Raw genomic sequence first — 15,385 nt, 5'->3', positions numbered from 1 at the left:
CTAGGTCCTTACTTGTATATATTGATGCATGTTTATTTATTTATTTGGATTGGGGGGGGGGGGGGCTGACAATTTTGCCCTGGTCTTTGTTTGCCTCGTGAGGGCGCGCTGCAGCTACTAGTCTACCCCGACGTCTTGAATAGCGATTATAACGTGCTTACACCATTATGAAAGGTATCCGACTACACTGCTAAACATCGGAACGCTATGGTTTGGTCGCTTTGCTACTCGGAAGTTGTCCTTTTCTCACTTTTTGGTTGATTTTACACGATAAAGGTAAGTTAACAATAAGGGCAGTGGTATGTAGTTCATAACGTAGTGGGGTTGGTTTGATTAAAGAGCTGGCTGCGGATGCGGGCGGGGTACTTCACGAAATCCCCGTTAAATGGCCTAGCCCTAGCCCTAGCTAGAAAGCCGAAATTATCGTTTCCTGCTGTGTTGTGCCGCCGCGCCTTCACACACCTACGGTCTTGCTCTATGCCAACGGTGTGTATACCCCCCCCCCCCCCCCCCCCCCATGTGTGTGCACTGCACTGGCAAGCAGGAAATCACTGTGTTTTTCTTTGTGAGTGTGGATCCATTTCTAGATCGCCTTCCCACATTGAACATGTATCATCAATCGTCCAGCTGCTTTCTTATCACTTAATATCAATCATCAATTTGTGTTTACTCTCAATTTTTGAACCTCTCCTGTCTTACCATGCTTAAACTTCCTTTTATGTACAAGTTATTTTGTCTGATTATTGAATGTTCAATATTTAATTTAATTTTTAATGTATCATTCAATCATTCATTCATTACATTTAAACATGTACAAATTCATTCAACCTTTGTTTTACAATCAATTACCAATGTTCATTGTGGTAGTAAACAAAAAGTACTTTACCTTTACTTAAGCTGGCAACAACATGTATTGTTATTGTTGTAGACATGTTATTGATGTGCATATGCCTACTAGTACTACTAGTTTATTTAATAATTTATTAATAATTATATAAAAAAAAACGTTTTTTGTTGTCACAAAGACCCAATACAAAAGTTCTTACTAAATAATATTTTGAGAGCTCAGACTCGAGCAGTCGGTCACTTCGTACCCAAGTCACTTCATACCCAAGCCACTTCGTACCCAAGTCACTTCGTACCCAAGTCACTTCATTCGTACTTAGTCATTTCGTACACAACTCAGGTCGTATGTGAATGAATTGGTTAAGGTTGTCGAGACGAAGGAAACAATTTGAAACAAACCTTCATTTTTTTTACAAACCAAAGTTGGGGATTCGTTTTTGTTATTAGCACTGGTAATCAGTTAATAAAACCATAAAACATTCACATTTTAGGAGAGTTTTTAAAACAGCAAACAGAGTAATTTACGGAGGAAATGCTTGTGTAAAATATGCCCTCAACGCGTGCCATTCTCCGTCGGACAAGTCAAAAACGGAGCCCATGACTCCATTAGAAAATCGCGTCAAGTGAAGAACATTAATTCAGCAATAATAATAATAACTGGACACTTTTTTTACCAAGGTTAGTGAGAAACTTTTATTCTGATCTTCCTGCATGTCGTTTTTAATTACAGTGAAATATAGTTGGTGTTGATGTCCACATGAAAGAAAATATTGAAGGCCAACTACTTCTGTCAGAGTCAGACAATTGGGGTATGAAGTGACTTGGGTACGAAACGACTTGGGTATGAAATGACTTGGGTAGGACAATTTGGGTACAAAGTGACTTGGGTACGAATATGAAGTAATTTGGGTACAAAGTGACCGACATCAATCACTCGATATAATGAGGAATCTACTGGTTATAGCCCTGTTAATGGTCAAAAGTCTGAGGAAAATGTGGAACACACACATACTGAGGGTGGTGGGAAAGCTAATCTTGACCCAGAATGAAAATTCAAATCCCCTTTTTGACTGAGAGAGACAGTAGTAAGTCATCCTTTGCAAATTTACTGGAATATTGTAAAGATTTTTTAGCACAAACTTGAAGTAACAACCGTTACTTTCTTTCTTTGCAGTTATGGAGGATCAGAATTTGGAAAGTATCGTAGTCATACTGAATGACAAGGTCGACGCTTCGGGGGAACCTATTATACCCAAGAACTCGCTGCACTGCACCTTCTGCAACTGGAAGTTCTCAAGTAAACAAAATCTCAAGCGCCATGTGAAAGAGCAACACCTTGGATTTCGCTTTCCCTGTAATAAATGTGAGGCCGAGTTCGGACGTAAGGAAGACATCATCAAACACTATTCTGTCTACCACAGTGATGATCTTCAGGAAATACGCTATATAAAACAAGTACCGATGGTAGCGGAGGATGGACAAGTCAAGCCACGAGTTAAAGCCCCAGGGGTGATCAAAATCCCACCAAAGAAAATTAAGAAGGAAGTCTTAAAGGTGCAAACTCCGATCCAACGACCGAGAAGAAATAGAAATCCTAAAGAGCCACAGACGAAAGTTGTGAGCTCACCAGCCAAGACAACGCGGTCACCAGCTAAGACAGTTGTGTTACCAGCTAGTAGCAGGGAATGTATCGACACTGGTAACTCGTCAGAGCCGGAACGAGTAGTCATTGCCTTGGATCCTGTTACTCAGTTTAGACTCGAACGAGTCATAGCGGATCGAGTAAACATGATCACTGAGAACGTTGTCATCGAGACTCTGAGTGAAGGTGGGAATGTCACGAAGCGAGAGAAAATTGAGAGGAAGTATCATTTAAACCCGTTATCATGAGTTATGAGTTTTATAACTACTCAGACTACATGTAGTAACTCAGACTCGTCAGAATATTTCATTATTTTGGTTGTGAAGCCAAGGACTCTCAGAAAAGCGAAGAAGAAAAAAACCAAAGGAAGTTTGAGTTTTAGATGTGGGAGGAAAATCCTAGAAAATTCATTCCAGGGAAAACCCAAACAATCAGGTAGAGACTGAAAAACCAATCCACGTAGTGCCTAGCCTAGTTGTGCCCCAATGTGATTCGAACAGGGTTGGTATCTAGGACCCAATGTCATAGAGACTGCTTAATGGATTTGGATACTTTTTGTAACACAAAACACAATGTCCACAGATTGACATTAAACTTACACCGTTTGAAGATAATGATAGTACTTGCTGAGGTGCTGTAGTTTTTGAGAAATGAGTAAAACAGTGTCTTAAAAAAATTTGTTTTACATGCTAAAATAATCTTCGTCTCATGATCACCGAGACGAAAGTTATTTTCATTACATTGTTTAACTCATTTCTCAAAAACTACAGCACCTCGGCAAGTAATATTGTCAGGGAAGCTTTCCACTATCATTATCTTCAAACGGTGTAATTTGTTTAATCATTAAGGGTAATTTTTTTATTGATTTATTTTATTCACGATATATCGCAGACATAATACCGCGATATTCGATATAATCGCGATTAATTAAATTTGACATCATCAGTCTTCAAACTCCAATACAAGTGAAAGTTGTAGAAGAGACAGTCATAGCATAAGAGAGGTGTTCTAATGACCTATTCTTCTGGTTTTACTCCAAACCTATGGGGTGCAAGATGTCTCAGCTAGCAAATAGATCGCGATATTAAATCGATATCGCGATATATTGATTAAAACCAAATCAATCCGATTTCGAAATCGTTTCCAAATTTATATCGCGATATTCGATAATATCGTAATATCGCCCAAGCTTACACACAACTCTATCCTGCATACAGCTGATTAGCTCCTCCTTGCTGTTTACTCCTGCGTCTTCAATCAGGGTCTTGAGCATGGTCTTGGTGGGTCTTCCCGGACTGGTCTGCCGTGGGTGGGCTCCCACACCAAGACTTATTTGAGTATTGGGTAAAAATTCTCTGCTATTAGTTAAATATTATGTTATTTTGACTGGTAATGTTATTCTGGTAAGCATAATTTTGTTGTGCTTAGCTCATTTTTCTGCCTGAGCAGCTCTATGAACTCAGGCCCAGTTAGAATGGCGGATTTTTGATATGATGTGGGAGGGTTTATAGTAAAAATTCACGTTAGATTTTGAAATTTTGTTCAAAAGTTTGTCTTTTTAAAAAGTGTTAGAATCCACAAATAGAAATAATTAACAGTTTTCTAGTAATGTTTTTTTGTAGATTTTTTATAAATAGCAAAACAGATCCAAACCATTTTAGCCAGGCCTGGAATTATAGGCTACTGGTTTTGGCCTTGGTGCATCTTCAAGATTTTCCAATGGAAGTGCCCTTTGCAAAATAAAAAAGGCCTTGCCCTTTTAAAGATGAAATTCCAGGCCTGATGTATATCCAATGTTTTAATTTCTTTGTTTTTTAAACTTGAATCAAAATATAATTTTCAACTGAAATGTACATTCATGTATTTTGGGGGATGTTGAGAGAATCATGGTAAACAAATTACACATAGTTGTTTTTTACTCTTTTTTTTTTAGTTAAAGGTACTGGACACTATTGGTAAATTTATTACTTAAAATAATTGTTTGCATAAAAACTTACTTGGTAACGACTCAGAAATGGGGAGCTGTTGTGTCCCTGTGAAGTAACATAGTTTTTGAAAAAAAGTAATTTCTCACTATGGCCAAATAAAAAAAAATACCAGTTGATCGTCCCCGCCCCCGTCCTTTTTTGGGGCCGCATCCTTTTTTTTAACTATGTATATTTTTACACGTGTAGCCGTCCGTTTCATAAAACAATATAGGTGAATGCCTACATGTACCAGATACCAGCACATCTTTTTAGTATAATAGTCCGGCCCTGTTGGGTCCTCATGCAAATAGATATAAAATAAGTTTACGGTGTTTCAAACTGAAGAATTTTGGTCTGTTTAATTTGAAATACTAAGCGGCCATCTTGGGAAAAAAAAAGGCCCTCATCCTCTTTTTTGAAAAATCCGGACGATCAACTGTTTTTTTTGTTTTATTTGGCCTTCAATATTTGAATTGAATTTGAGACCTCAGCTGAGGTCCCGAATTTAAGCATCTGAAAGCACACACCTTTTGAGACAAGGGTGTTTTGTCTTCCATTATACTCTCGCAACTTGACGCCCAACTGAAATGACTGAGTTAACGTTTTCACAGGTCTGACATTATTTTATGCATAATGTTGAGAACACCAAGTGAGAAGACTGGTCTTTGACAATTACCAAAGGTGTCCAGTGCCTTTAAGAGAACATTGCATTAAGATTACAGACAGAAAATTTCAACCCTCCTACTATGTGACAGCTGCCTAGTTTCATGGCTAGTCTCCTAACCGCCAAATACTTGGCTTACGATCACCATTCTCTGCTTGCACACCACGCCAAATTTTGTAGAACGCCTAATAGAATGCTTGCGTAGAATAACTAGTAACGAGGAGTATTCACGGGCACAAGCCAGAATTCTTTTGGTAAGCAGAGCCATGAAATTGGTCATAGATGTCATTTGGTTTGAATTCGTCTGCTCAGTCAACCCTCCTACAGTTAGACCATTCAATATTCACCCACTATGGTTTTGAATGGTAAACTATGCTAGCCTCGGTATGATATCATGTGGTGAATGCATCTACACAGTCAACCCTCCTACTGTCTGACCATTCAATATCACCCACTGTGGTCTTGAATAGTAAACTATGTCATCCTGCGAGTGCGATGCGATATCATGCATCCACACTGTACACAGTACTCAGTCAACCCTCCTACTGTACGATCATTCAATACCATCCACTGTGGTTTTGAATGATAGATAGACTATTTCAGCTGCAATACGATGGTGAATGCATCCACACAGTTCACAGTCAACTCTCCTACAGTTTGACCGCTTAATATCATCCACTGATTTTGAATGATAAACTATGCCAGCCTGCAATTCTCATGTGGTGAATGCATCCACACGGTACAGTCAACCCTCTTACTGTCTGTCCATTAAATATCACCCACTTTGGTCTTGAATGATAGATAAACTATGCAGCCTGCAATATGATAACATGTGGTTAATAATGCATCCACAGTAGAGTCGAACCTCATACTGTCTGACCATTCAGTATCACCAGCTAGAAATTAAATTGAGCCCAGGACACTTGCAACTAAAAGTTTTATTATAATTATGATTTAATTTAAAACATATGTAAAACGTTACATAGATTTTCTTTTTAATTTCATAACTTGTTCCAAGACTGATATACATTTTTCTACTTTATTTTCATTTAAAGATAATTATATACAACATTTGACTGTGTTAATTTCTGTGTATATTTACTTTTACAACATTTTGTAAATAATAAAGTTATGCAGACTATTCTCTAAATCTATATTATGCTTTGGATTTAAAGGTGTTTTTTGTTTCCTTGTGTGCTGTTCCTTGTCCTATGACAGGTTCCAGACATGTATGCCTTGTTTTTTGAAAGGGCAGGGGCACCAAGGCATTTTCTCCTTGGTACATGTTAAAGGCAGTGAACACTATTGGTAATTACTCACAATAATTAATAGCATAAAACCTTACTTGGTAACGAGTAATCGGGAGAGGTTGATAGTATAAAACATTGTGATAAACGACTCCCTCTGATACGAAGTAGTTTTCGAGAAAGAAGTAATTTTCCACAAATTTGATTTCGAGACCTCGGAATTAGAATTTGAGGTTCCTAAATCAAGCATCTGAAAGCACACAACTTCGTGTGACAAGGGTGGTTTTTTTCTTCACTATTATCTCGCAACTTTTTGAGCTCAAATTTTCACAGATTTGTTATTTTATGCATAATTATGTTGAGATACACCAAGTGAGAAGAAAGGTCTTTGATAATTACCAATAGTGTCCAGTGTCTTTAAAGATGATTATTTACAACATTTGAACTTGTTAATTTCTCTTTACATGTATATTTACCTCTAAAGAAAAAACATTTTGTAAATAAAAAAATTAATGCAGAACATTCTCCAAATCTATAGTGTGTTATGTTTTTTGATTAAAGCCATTGGACCCTTTCGGTAAACAGTATTGTTCAAGGCTCACTCTCCGTGTATCACAACTTCTATATAAAATAACAAACCTGTGAAAATTTAGGCTCAATCGGTCATCGGAGTCGGGAGAAAATAACACTAAAAAACCCACACTTGTATCCGCGCGTTTCGCCGTGTCATGACATGTGTTTAAAATAAATCTGTAATTCTCGCTAACGAGAATTGATATTGTTTGACTGTTTTCTCAAAAAGTAAAGCATTTCATGGAATAATATTTCAAGAGAAGTCTTTCACCACTACCTTCTCTAAATCCTGTAAGTTATTTGTAAATCTGTGAACTTTTATATTTTTTAGTCTGTACCGAAAGGGTCCAATGGCTTTAAGGTGTTTTTTGTTTCCTTGTGTGCTGTTCCTTGTACATTTCTACTGCATTATTTCAAGGGCACCAAGGCAATGTGCCCAGCCTGCAGTATGATATAATGTGATGATTGCATCTACACAGCACACAGTCAACCCTCCTACTATCTGACCGTTCAATGACATCAAATATACTAACCTGCATTATGTTAACATGTAGTGAATACATCTATAACACATACATGTTCACAGTACAGTCAACCCTCCTACTGTTTAACCATTCAATATCATCCAGTGTAGTTTTTAAATGCATTGGACACTATTAGACACTATTGGAAATTACTAAATAATTATTAGCATAAAACCTTACATGTACATGTACTTAGTAACGAGTAATGGGGAAAGGTGGATAGTATAAAACATTGTGAGAAACGGCTCCCTCCAAAGTAACGTAGTTTTTGAGAAAGAAGTAATTTTCCACAAATTTGATTTCAAGACCTCAGATTTGGAGGTCTCGAAATCAAGCATCTGAAAGCATACAGCTTCGTGTGACAAGGGTGTAGTTTCTTTCATTATTATCTCACAACTTCGACGACCAATCAAGCTGAAATTTTCACAGGTTTTTTATTTATGCATATGTTGATATACACCAAGTGAGAAAACCGGTCTGTGATGTTTACCAATAGTGTCCAGTGTCTTTAATGACAGATAAACTATGCCAGCCTGCAATACGATATTATGAAGTGAATGCATCTTACACAGTACAAAGTCAACCCTCCTACTGTTCAACCATTAATTTTAATATTATCCACTGTGGTTTTACATGACAGATAACTATGCCACCCTGATATGCTATATGATGTCATGTTGTAAATGGATTTACACTTTACACAGTACTTGGTCAACCCTTTTTACTCGCCAAGTTTTTGAAGAAAAGAAAAAAAAACAATTTGTTGAGATCAGTTTTTTTTGTATAGAACAAATCACAAGTCACCCCCATTCCATTAAAACCAGCCTAAAAAAATGTCCTAAAGTGCTTCCTATTTTTCCAAAAGAAAAGTGCCAAAGGCCAAAATAACTTATACATAATATAATCTCTTTTTAATAAAAACCACTTTTTTTTCTAACCATGGAAAATCATAGAGAAAAAAATGATACAAAAATTCTATAGAACAAAATAATATATTATAGGGCAAGCATTACCAATTTTATGCCAAGAATGTTTTTCAAATAACTTGAACAAATATTCACCAGATAATAACAATTATTATAACAACTTTTTATTGTTTATTTCTTTCTGGTAGTGAAACCAAGGACGACTCATAACAGAAACTTCATCACTGTAGCTTGCAAGCCTGAGAAACCTTCAAGCTAGGGTACTCGCTTTGTGAAACAGAAACACAGGGGTTAACCCCTACTCCTCCAAGGTAAGTGTTTTTGTTTCTTTTAAAGGCAGTGGACACTATTGGTAATTACTCTCAATATTTATTAGCATAAAACCTTTCTTGGTAATGAGTAATGTGGAAAGGTTGATGGTATAATACACTGTGAGAAACGGCTCCCTCTGAAGTGATGTAGTTTTCTAGACGGAAGTAATTTTCCACGAATTTGATTTCGACACCTCAGATTTAGAATTTGAGGTCTCAAAATCAAACATCTGAAAGCACGTAACTATTTGTGACAAGGGTAATTTTTCTTTCAATTATATCTCGCAACTTTGACGACCGATTGAGGTCAAATTTTCACAGGTTTGTTATTGTATGCATATGTTGAGATACACCAACTAGGAAGACTACTCTTTGACAATTACAAATAGTGTCCAGTGTCTATAAGTAAACTGCCAATTCTACTAGAACACTTAATGCCCCATCTGGGCCCACTTTCATAAAGCCTGTAAGCACAAAGACTTGCTAAGCAGAGAAAAGTATTGCAGAATTAGGTTATCAGCCAAAATTACATTAAGTTCACATTGTCGTCTGGTGCCTGCTCAGTTTTTGCTTAGCAAAGCAATTTGTCAAGCAGCATTTTCTGCTTAACAGCTTTATGAAATTGGCCCCTGAATGACGAAACAATTATGGTATTTGCCCAAGGACACAAGTGCCAAATTATTGAGTCCTTGAGCAAAAATCTTTACCATTAATCAATATTTCTACCCTTTTTTTACTGGCTTCCACTTATAAAATTGTAAAGTTTTGGTTTTGGTAAAGTGTTTAGGATCTGTAAGCTCAGAAGATTAAAATCTGGCACTGTTGTTCTGGTTGTTGTTTTCTTACGCTACTTTGTCCGCACCAGATATTTGCATTTCTAAAGTCAAACGTCTTCTTCGAATCACCATCTCTTCTTTACATTTTTGTGAGATAACACTTCTGACGACACATTCGCTGACTCCAAATCGCTCTGTCACTTTAGCTACAAAGAGAAAAAAAATACACAATTGAAATTTCCTACAGAAAATCATAATTATTAACCCTTTAATGCACCCCTTGAACTTGCCATTGGTTGATCACTGGCCATTGACCAAAGCAGTTATTGGTTACGACCGCAAAAACGCACCCCTTGACAATTGCATGTAGCGCCCTCTGTAGTTTCGCAGCTTTCTGTGCATCACATTCTTTGTGGATTAGCCCTTTTATCAAAATACAAAGTTCTTGTTAAGCAAAGCACTATTAAGAAGAGGCTCTGCTTATAGCGGGTACATTCTGTAGTCCTGAATCTCATTTCTGCTTTGTGTTTCTTTATCTGCTGTTCTCTAAACAAAATTCCTGTTTAACATCGATCATGTTATAAAGAGGTTTTGCTTCTAAAGAATACATTCTGAAGTCGCAAAACTCATTTCTGCTTTGTGTTTCTTTGTTTTGCTGCCCTCATATAACAATGTTGCTCAGTGTTATAAGAGGTTATTTTGCCAGCGCCCTTGTATAATGAGAGGCAACTGTATAAGAATAACTATAATGATCACAGAACATATATTAATTTTGGTTTTACCCATGTACACTGATGTGTGTTAGCACTTAACACTCAAAAGCAAATCACAGGCATATTACTCGGGTAGGATTAGAACCCATGACCTTATCAATTCTAGATCATTGTCTTACCACCTAGACCACCGAGATTGCCCGGTAGCTAGAGGCTGTTTGAATGAATTAGATACCTATTAGATCACAGAATCTGTCAATAAAAATTTTACTAACCGACGATGGTCTTGACAATTGAGGGATCTAGCTGGGCCTTGGTCAGCGTCTTGGACTTCCCTCCTTTACCTGTCAATGTACTCCTCGCCAAGGTGTCCCGACCAAACCATTTCATTAGCATTTTCTTTGTGACTGTACCGGGCGTAGCTTTTGAGCTGTGGTTCTTGTGTCGCTTTTGTTTGCCTTCGCGATGTCCCTGTAGAGTTTAAAAATGGTGAGAGTGTTCTATTTGGAGAACTAGAATTTAGGCGAAGTAAAAAATCATGTTGCGAGTATGGACTTTTAAAAGAATTGGTGAGGAAGGTTCTTGTTATTTGGTAGGCCTATTTTACAGACCTGGACACTCATCTTTGAGAGGGGAAGGCAATTTTATTTTGTGAAGGGCACTATCTTACAGACTTTGCTGGCCTTGAATTAAACCCACGGCACCAACAGCATTTGCCGTGGTGCCCTGTGCTTTTGCTGTTTTGCCCTTTGCAAAGTTTGAATACAAATTTACATTTTCCTCATAGAAGTGCCCCTTATTACCAGAGACAAATTGCTTTGCCCCTTTAAGAACAAAGTTCGAGGCCTAGAAGTTCCTCTTTGAGACCATTTGATTTGCCAAAGTGTACTTTCATTGGAGAATCTTAAAGACAGTGGACACTGTTGGTAATTACTCAAAATAATTATTAGCATAAAACCTTTTTTGGTGACGAGTAATGGGGAGAGGTTGATGGTATAAAATATTGTGAGAAACGGCTCCCTCTGAAGCGCAATAGTTTTCGAGAAAGAAGTCATTTTCCACGAATTTGATTTCGAGACCTCAAGTTTAGAACTTGAGGTCTCGAAATCAACCATCTAAACGCACACAACTTCGTGTGATAAGGGTGTTTTTTCTTTCATTGCAAGTTCGATGACCGATTGAGCTCAAATTTTCACAGGTTTGTTATTTTATGTATATGTTGAGATACACCAACTGTGAAGGCTAGTCTTTGACAATTACCAATAGTGTACACTGCCTTTAAAGACTGAAAACCAAGTTTCTTGGGAAACTTTTGAAGGGGCACCAAGGCAACAGAGACGGTAACAAGAACATAATATCTTACCCCACGTTGTTTGTGTGATGAACCTTGTTTGGATGGCGTATTTAAGCCACCTGAATGTGTTTTACATGTACATGTGTTGAGCTCTTCACGGAACGTCCTACGAATGACATGAGGGATACCTAAACAATGACAACAACAACAACATAAACAAATATCTTATAACATTGATAATAATGGTAATAATACTTGATGGCTGATTTTATAACGCGCATATCTGTCACTTGGTGATGCTCAAGGCGCTTTAAAATACAGTATTTTCCTGCCAGGTATATGTGGGACTACGTTTTGAATTATGAGACCTACTCCTCTCACTTAGCACCATGTAATGGTTTACAAGTTGCTGTGGTGCAATATGCAGCCAATCAAACCAGGAACACCAGGGTGAACCCCTTCTCTTTTCCATAAGTGCACTGGGTTCTTTTACGTGCAATACAAAACACACGCGACCAACGGCTTTAAGTCCCATCTGAAGAATGAAGCAATGGTCAAGTGTCTTGCTTAAGGACACAAGTGTCATGACTGGGACTCGAACCCACACTCTGCTGATCAGAAACACAAGAGGTTCAGTCCGATGCTCTTAGCCACGACAAGCCACCAAGTTTACCTTGCTGGAGATGTGAGTTCAGCTCGCGGAGTTGTGTAACTTCCCACTTTGTCCGAGTTAGCTCCTCCTCCAGACTGGCTATCCTCTCCAGTAGCTGGACCTGACTTTCTGCGGTAACCAGTGAAGCATCACCTTCTGAGCTGCTGGATGGTGTGTTGGATACCGTCAATGTTTGACGCTTACGTGGCGGAACCTTGAAAAAAAAAATAATAATAGTAATAAGATTTGAGGCATTGCATGGTGAGGTATCAATGTATGTTTGGTTTGTGGTAACACCATGTGTGTATCTACTTGCCAGGTAGAGTTTGTTCTTAGAGAACTGTCTTGCTTTATTCTACTGCTGCGGAGTAGATAACCGGAGGTCTATTTTCTATAACATCTGCCCTGGTAATAGTTAATAAGCAGGACAGTTCTTTTCAGAACTGAGAAGTCTCCCGAACCTCCTATTATCTACTCCGCGGCAGTAGAATAAAGCAAGACAGTTCTCTAAGAACAAACTCTACCTGGCAAGTAGATACACACATGGTATTACCACAAACCAAACATACAATAGTAATAAGTTCTTATATAGCGCATTTAACAACAGTATCAATGCACTTTATAGGCCTTTTAGCGCCCTGGTCATTGGGCCAATGACATTCCTTTGAATCTTTTTCACCAATTTATTACACCCACAGCAATTGCCGCGGTGCCCAGTGCTTGGGCTGCGGTGCTCTCTGCAAGTTTTTATTATATATTAACTATTTCCTCATCAAAGTGCCCTTAACCAGAGGGAAATTGGGGCACTTCTATGGAGAAAATATTGGGTTTTTGCAAAGGGCACCACAGCAAATGCACAGCACTACGACAATTGCTGTTGGTAAAATGTGGGTAATTTTGCGGCCTTGATTAATATACAATTTAATTGATGTTAAATTTGCATCAAGGGTAAAGAATATTAATTTTAATTTTACCCTTACACCAATGTGTAATATGCCTGTTATTTTCTTTAACAGAATTTGGGACAGTACTGGGTACACAGTGCTTACACACTTCGGTGTAATGTAAGGGTAAAATCAAAATAATTAATATACAATTATTTGCTTTAGTGATTTACTCTTACCCCGTAGTATTTTAAATCAGAACTAGCCGCATCTTCCGCCGTTTGGTTATTGACCTCAACTTGAGGCATGTTGAGCCTCACAAGGTTAACCCGAGGTACTAGAAATTGTCCGTCTACGGATGGTTGAGCCTCAACTTGCCTCCCGACTTCTACTCCAAATAAATGTCAGGGGTTGAATCTTACACAATGTAACTGTAAATTCTTGATTCTGGAAGAAAAAAAAAACATATTGCGTCATAATTTACCAGCTCTGGTAATTATAAAAATAATAACACTGTCACTGGGTTCTTATTGATAGCATCAGGCTCATGTTAATGAACCTCACTATAATTTCAATGTTTTAATTTTTCACCGTGTTCTAAAAGTTAGACTGCAGGACCTGCAATTGCAAGTTCTGGGGTCGAACCCCAAAGCTCGCCCCTGATTTCAAAATATTTTAGTAAAATAAGTATCGTTGTCTTGTTTCAGAGCCGCTCCTTGATTGGTGAAATTCATAATCATTGACGTTTCCAACCAATTTTGTATTGGAGAGGTTGGCTGTTGCCAGGATGGTGTTTATTAAATCCCCTTGTCACCCTTGTGCCTGTTGTAGGAGTTCCCTTGAGTTTGACTGGAAGATCATCGATTTTCAGGGGTGAGAGTCATTACTAACAAAAAAGTCTGAAACTTGGATACAAATTCAAAGGTGTGTAGAAATGATGCCATTTCTACCGTTTGGTAACCCCTGGGGTTATACTAGATTCCAAGGAGCCTTTGGAAACAGTATCCAAAGCACCAGATAAGTAGACAAATGAGAAGGATTTCTTTATTTGTGGAAAAAAATATTGTATGATTTTCTTCACCAGGCCGACATAAAAAGTCTGAACAATCTCATCCCTGTAATTGCTAACTAAACGATCAAATTCAAACAAACAATTTTAAAAAATAGCAAACTTCCAGTGGAGGCACAGTGCATTTTATAGGATACTTTTTACAAAGGGAAAGACAGTTCAAATCTAACATGCTTTAGTTAGTTTATATTGAATTCTAAAAATGTACACGTACAAGAGTCATTTATGAACCCAGATCTTGGAGCATTGCATAGTGACTTTAGTGTTACTGTTTACCTTGCTGTAATTCGTTTCCAAATCCTGAATTGTAAACAAACAGGAGAGTGTAGTTAGTTGTTGGTACGTTGTATGTATGTACTAGTAGAACCTCCACGAACTGTTACTTTAGCTCAGCATATTAGGACTGTTGCATACAATACACAAGACGTCACCTTCTTCAATAACTGCGGGGAGATAGATAAACCATCTCCATGGATAAACACAATCAGTACATTCAATCCGGCGTCTCAATCCGTGCAGTTTTGAGTGGCAGACCAACACTGCAATGCAAGTGCAAGTGCAACAGTCACACAAAAATTTGGCTTAGTTCCGTTGCTTTTTCGGCAGCCGCTACGGATCGAACAAATGAAGCGAACAGTCTTCCGATGAACGTCTCCAAAAGCTGACTTGATTAATTCAGAACTTGTTTTAATGGCACTCGATTGTGATCAAATCATCAGTGAATTTTGTGCGGCAGAGTATGTAAACAGACTTTGACATAATTTCTGGGTAAAATAAATAATCACCGCTAAACACGAAGGGCGCCCCCAAGAGCTTCTTTCACGCGTTTTGGGGGATCTCGGCGTCTGCTCTAGAATTGCCAAATTTCGTGGGTTCGAATTCCACCCGTGTGCTTGTAATTTTTGTCTCATAGATATCAAGAAGGTAGTGAGTAAACATGTACAAGGCAGTGGACACTATTGGTAATTACTCAAAATAATTATTGGCATAAAACCTTACTTGGTGAAGAGTTATTAATGGTGAGAGGTTGATGGTATAAAACATTGTGCGAAACGGCTCCCTCTGAAGTGCCATAGTTTTCCAGAAAGAAGTAATATTTTCCACTAATTTGATTTAGGAGACCTCAGATTTAGAATTAATTTGAGGTCTCGAAATCAACCATCTAAACGCACACAACTTCGTGTGACACGGTGTTTTTACTTTCATTATTATCTCGCAACTTCGACGACCAATTGAGCTCAAATTTTCACAGGTTTGTTATTTTATGCACATGTTGAGATACACCAAGTGATAAGAC

The 15,385-nt window shown here is 37.9% G+C and overlaps 3 protein-coding genes across 3 annotated transcripts in view; 2 read left to right on the top strand and 1 right to left on the bottom strand.

Annotated features, from left to right (window-relative positions):
* LOC117301261 (ammonium transporter Rh type A-like) overlaps positions 1-15,385 on the top strand; it is a 67,406-nt gene that overhangs the window by 22,040 nt on the left and 29,981 nt on the right. Inside the window, exon 3 of the mRNA XM_033785140.1 lies at positions 8,578-8,700. The gene's annotated coding sequence lies outside the window, so the exon portion shown is untranslated. The remainder of the gene's footprint in view (positions 1-8,577; positions 8,701-15,385) is intronic.
* LOC117301263 lies at positions 199-2,866 on the top strand. The gene is made up of 2 exons (XM_033785142.1): positions 199-276; positions 2,021-2,866. The coding sequence occupies exon 2, from the start codon at positions 2,023-2,025 to the stop codon at positions 2,734-2,736; it is 714 nt and encodes a 237-aa protein (XP_033641033.1). The 5' UTR covers positions 199-276; positions 2,021-2,022; the 3' UTR covers positions 2,737-2,866.
* Positions 9,043-15,046, bottom strand: LOC117301262. The gene is made up of 6 exons (XM_033785141.1): positions 14,365-15,046; positions 13,259-13,466; positions 12,157-12,349; positions 11,553-11,671; positions 10,465-10,660; positions 9,043-9,682 (listed from the first exon to the last, which is right to left on the bottom strand). Exons 2-6 carry the CDS (start codon positions 13,325-13,327, stop codon positions 9,543-9,545), a joined length of 717 nt encoding a protein of 238 aa, XP_033641032.1. The 5' UTR covers positions 13,328-13,466; positions 14,365-15,046; the 3' UTR covers positions 9,043-9,542.

Source organism: Asterias rubens, chromosome 17 (assembly GCF_902459465.1).
Source record: "Asterias rubens chromosome 17, eAstRub1.3, whole genome shotgun sequence".
In the NCBI taxonomy this organism is placed as follows: Eukaryota; Metazoa; Echinodermata; class Asteroidea; order Forcipulatida; family Asteriidae; genus Asterias; species Asterias rubens.
Note: the sequence above shows the minus strand (reverse complement) of the source record. Positions and strands in the feature narration are given on the sequence as shown.

Excerpts from the sequence above, each read along its gene's own strand:
- LOC117301263 (XM_033785142.1), top strand. The coding sequence starts at position 2,023 with ATGGAGGATCAGAATTTGGAAAGTATCGTAGTCATACTGAATGACAAG.
- LOC117301262 (XM_033785141.1), bottom strand. The coding sequence starts at position 13,327 with ATGCCTCAAGTTGAGGTCAATAACCAAACGGCGGAAGATGCGGCTAGT. Across the intron at positions 12,350-13,258 it reads CTGATTTAAAATACTACGGG|GTTCCGCCACGTAAGCGTCA; the intron begins GTAAGAGTAAAT and ends TTTTTTTTCAAG. Across the intron at positions 9,683-10,464 it reads AATTGTCAAGACCATCGTCG|CTAAAGTGACAGAGCGATTT; the intron begins GTTAGTAAAATT and ends TTCTCTTTGTAG.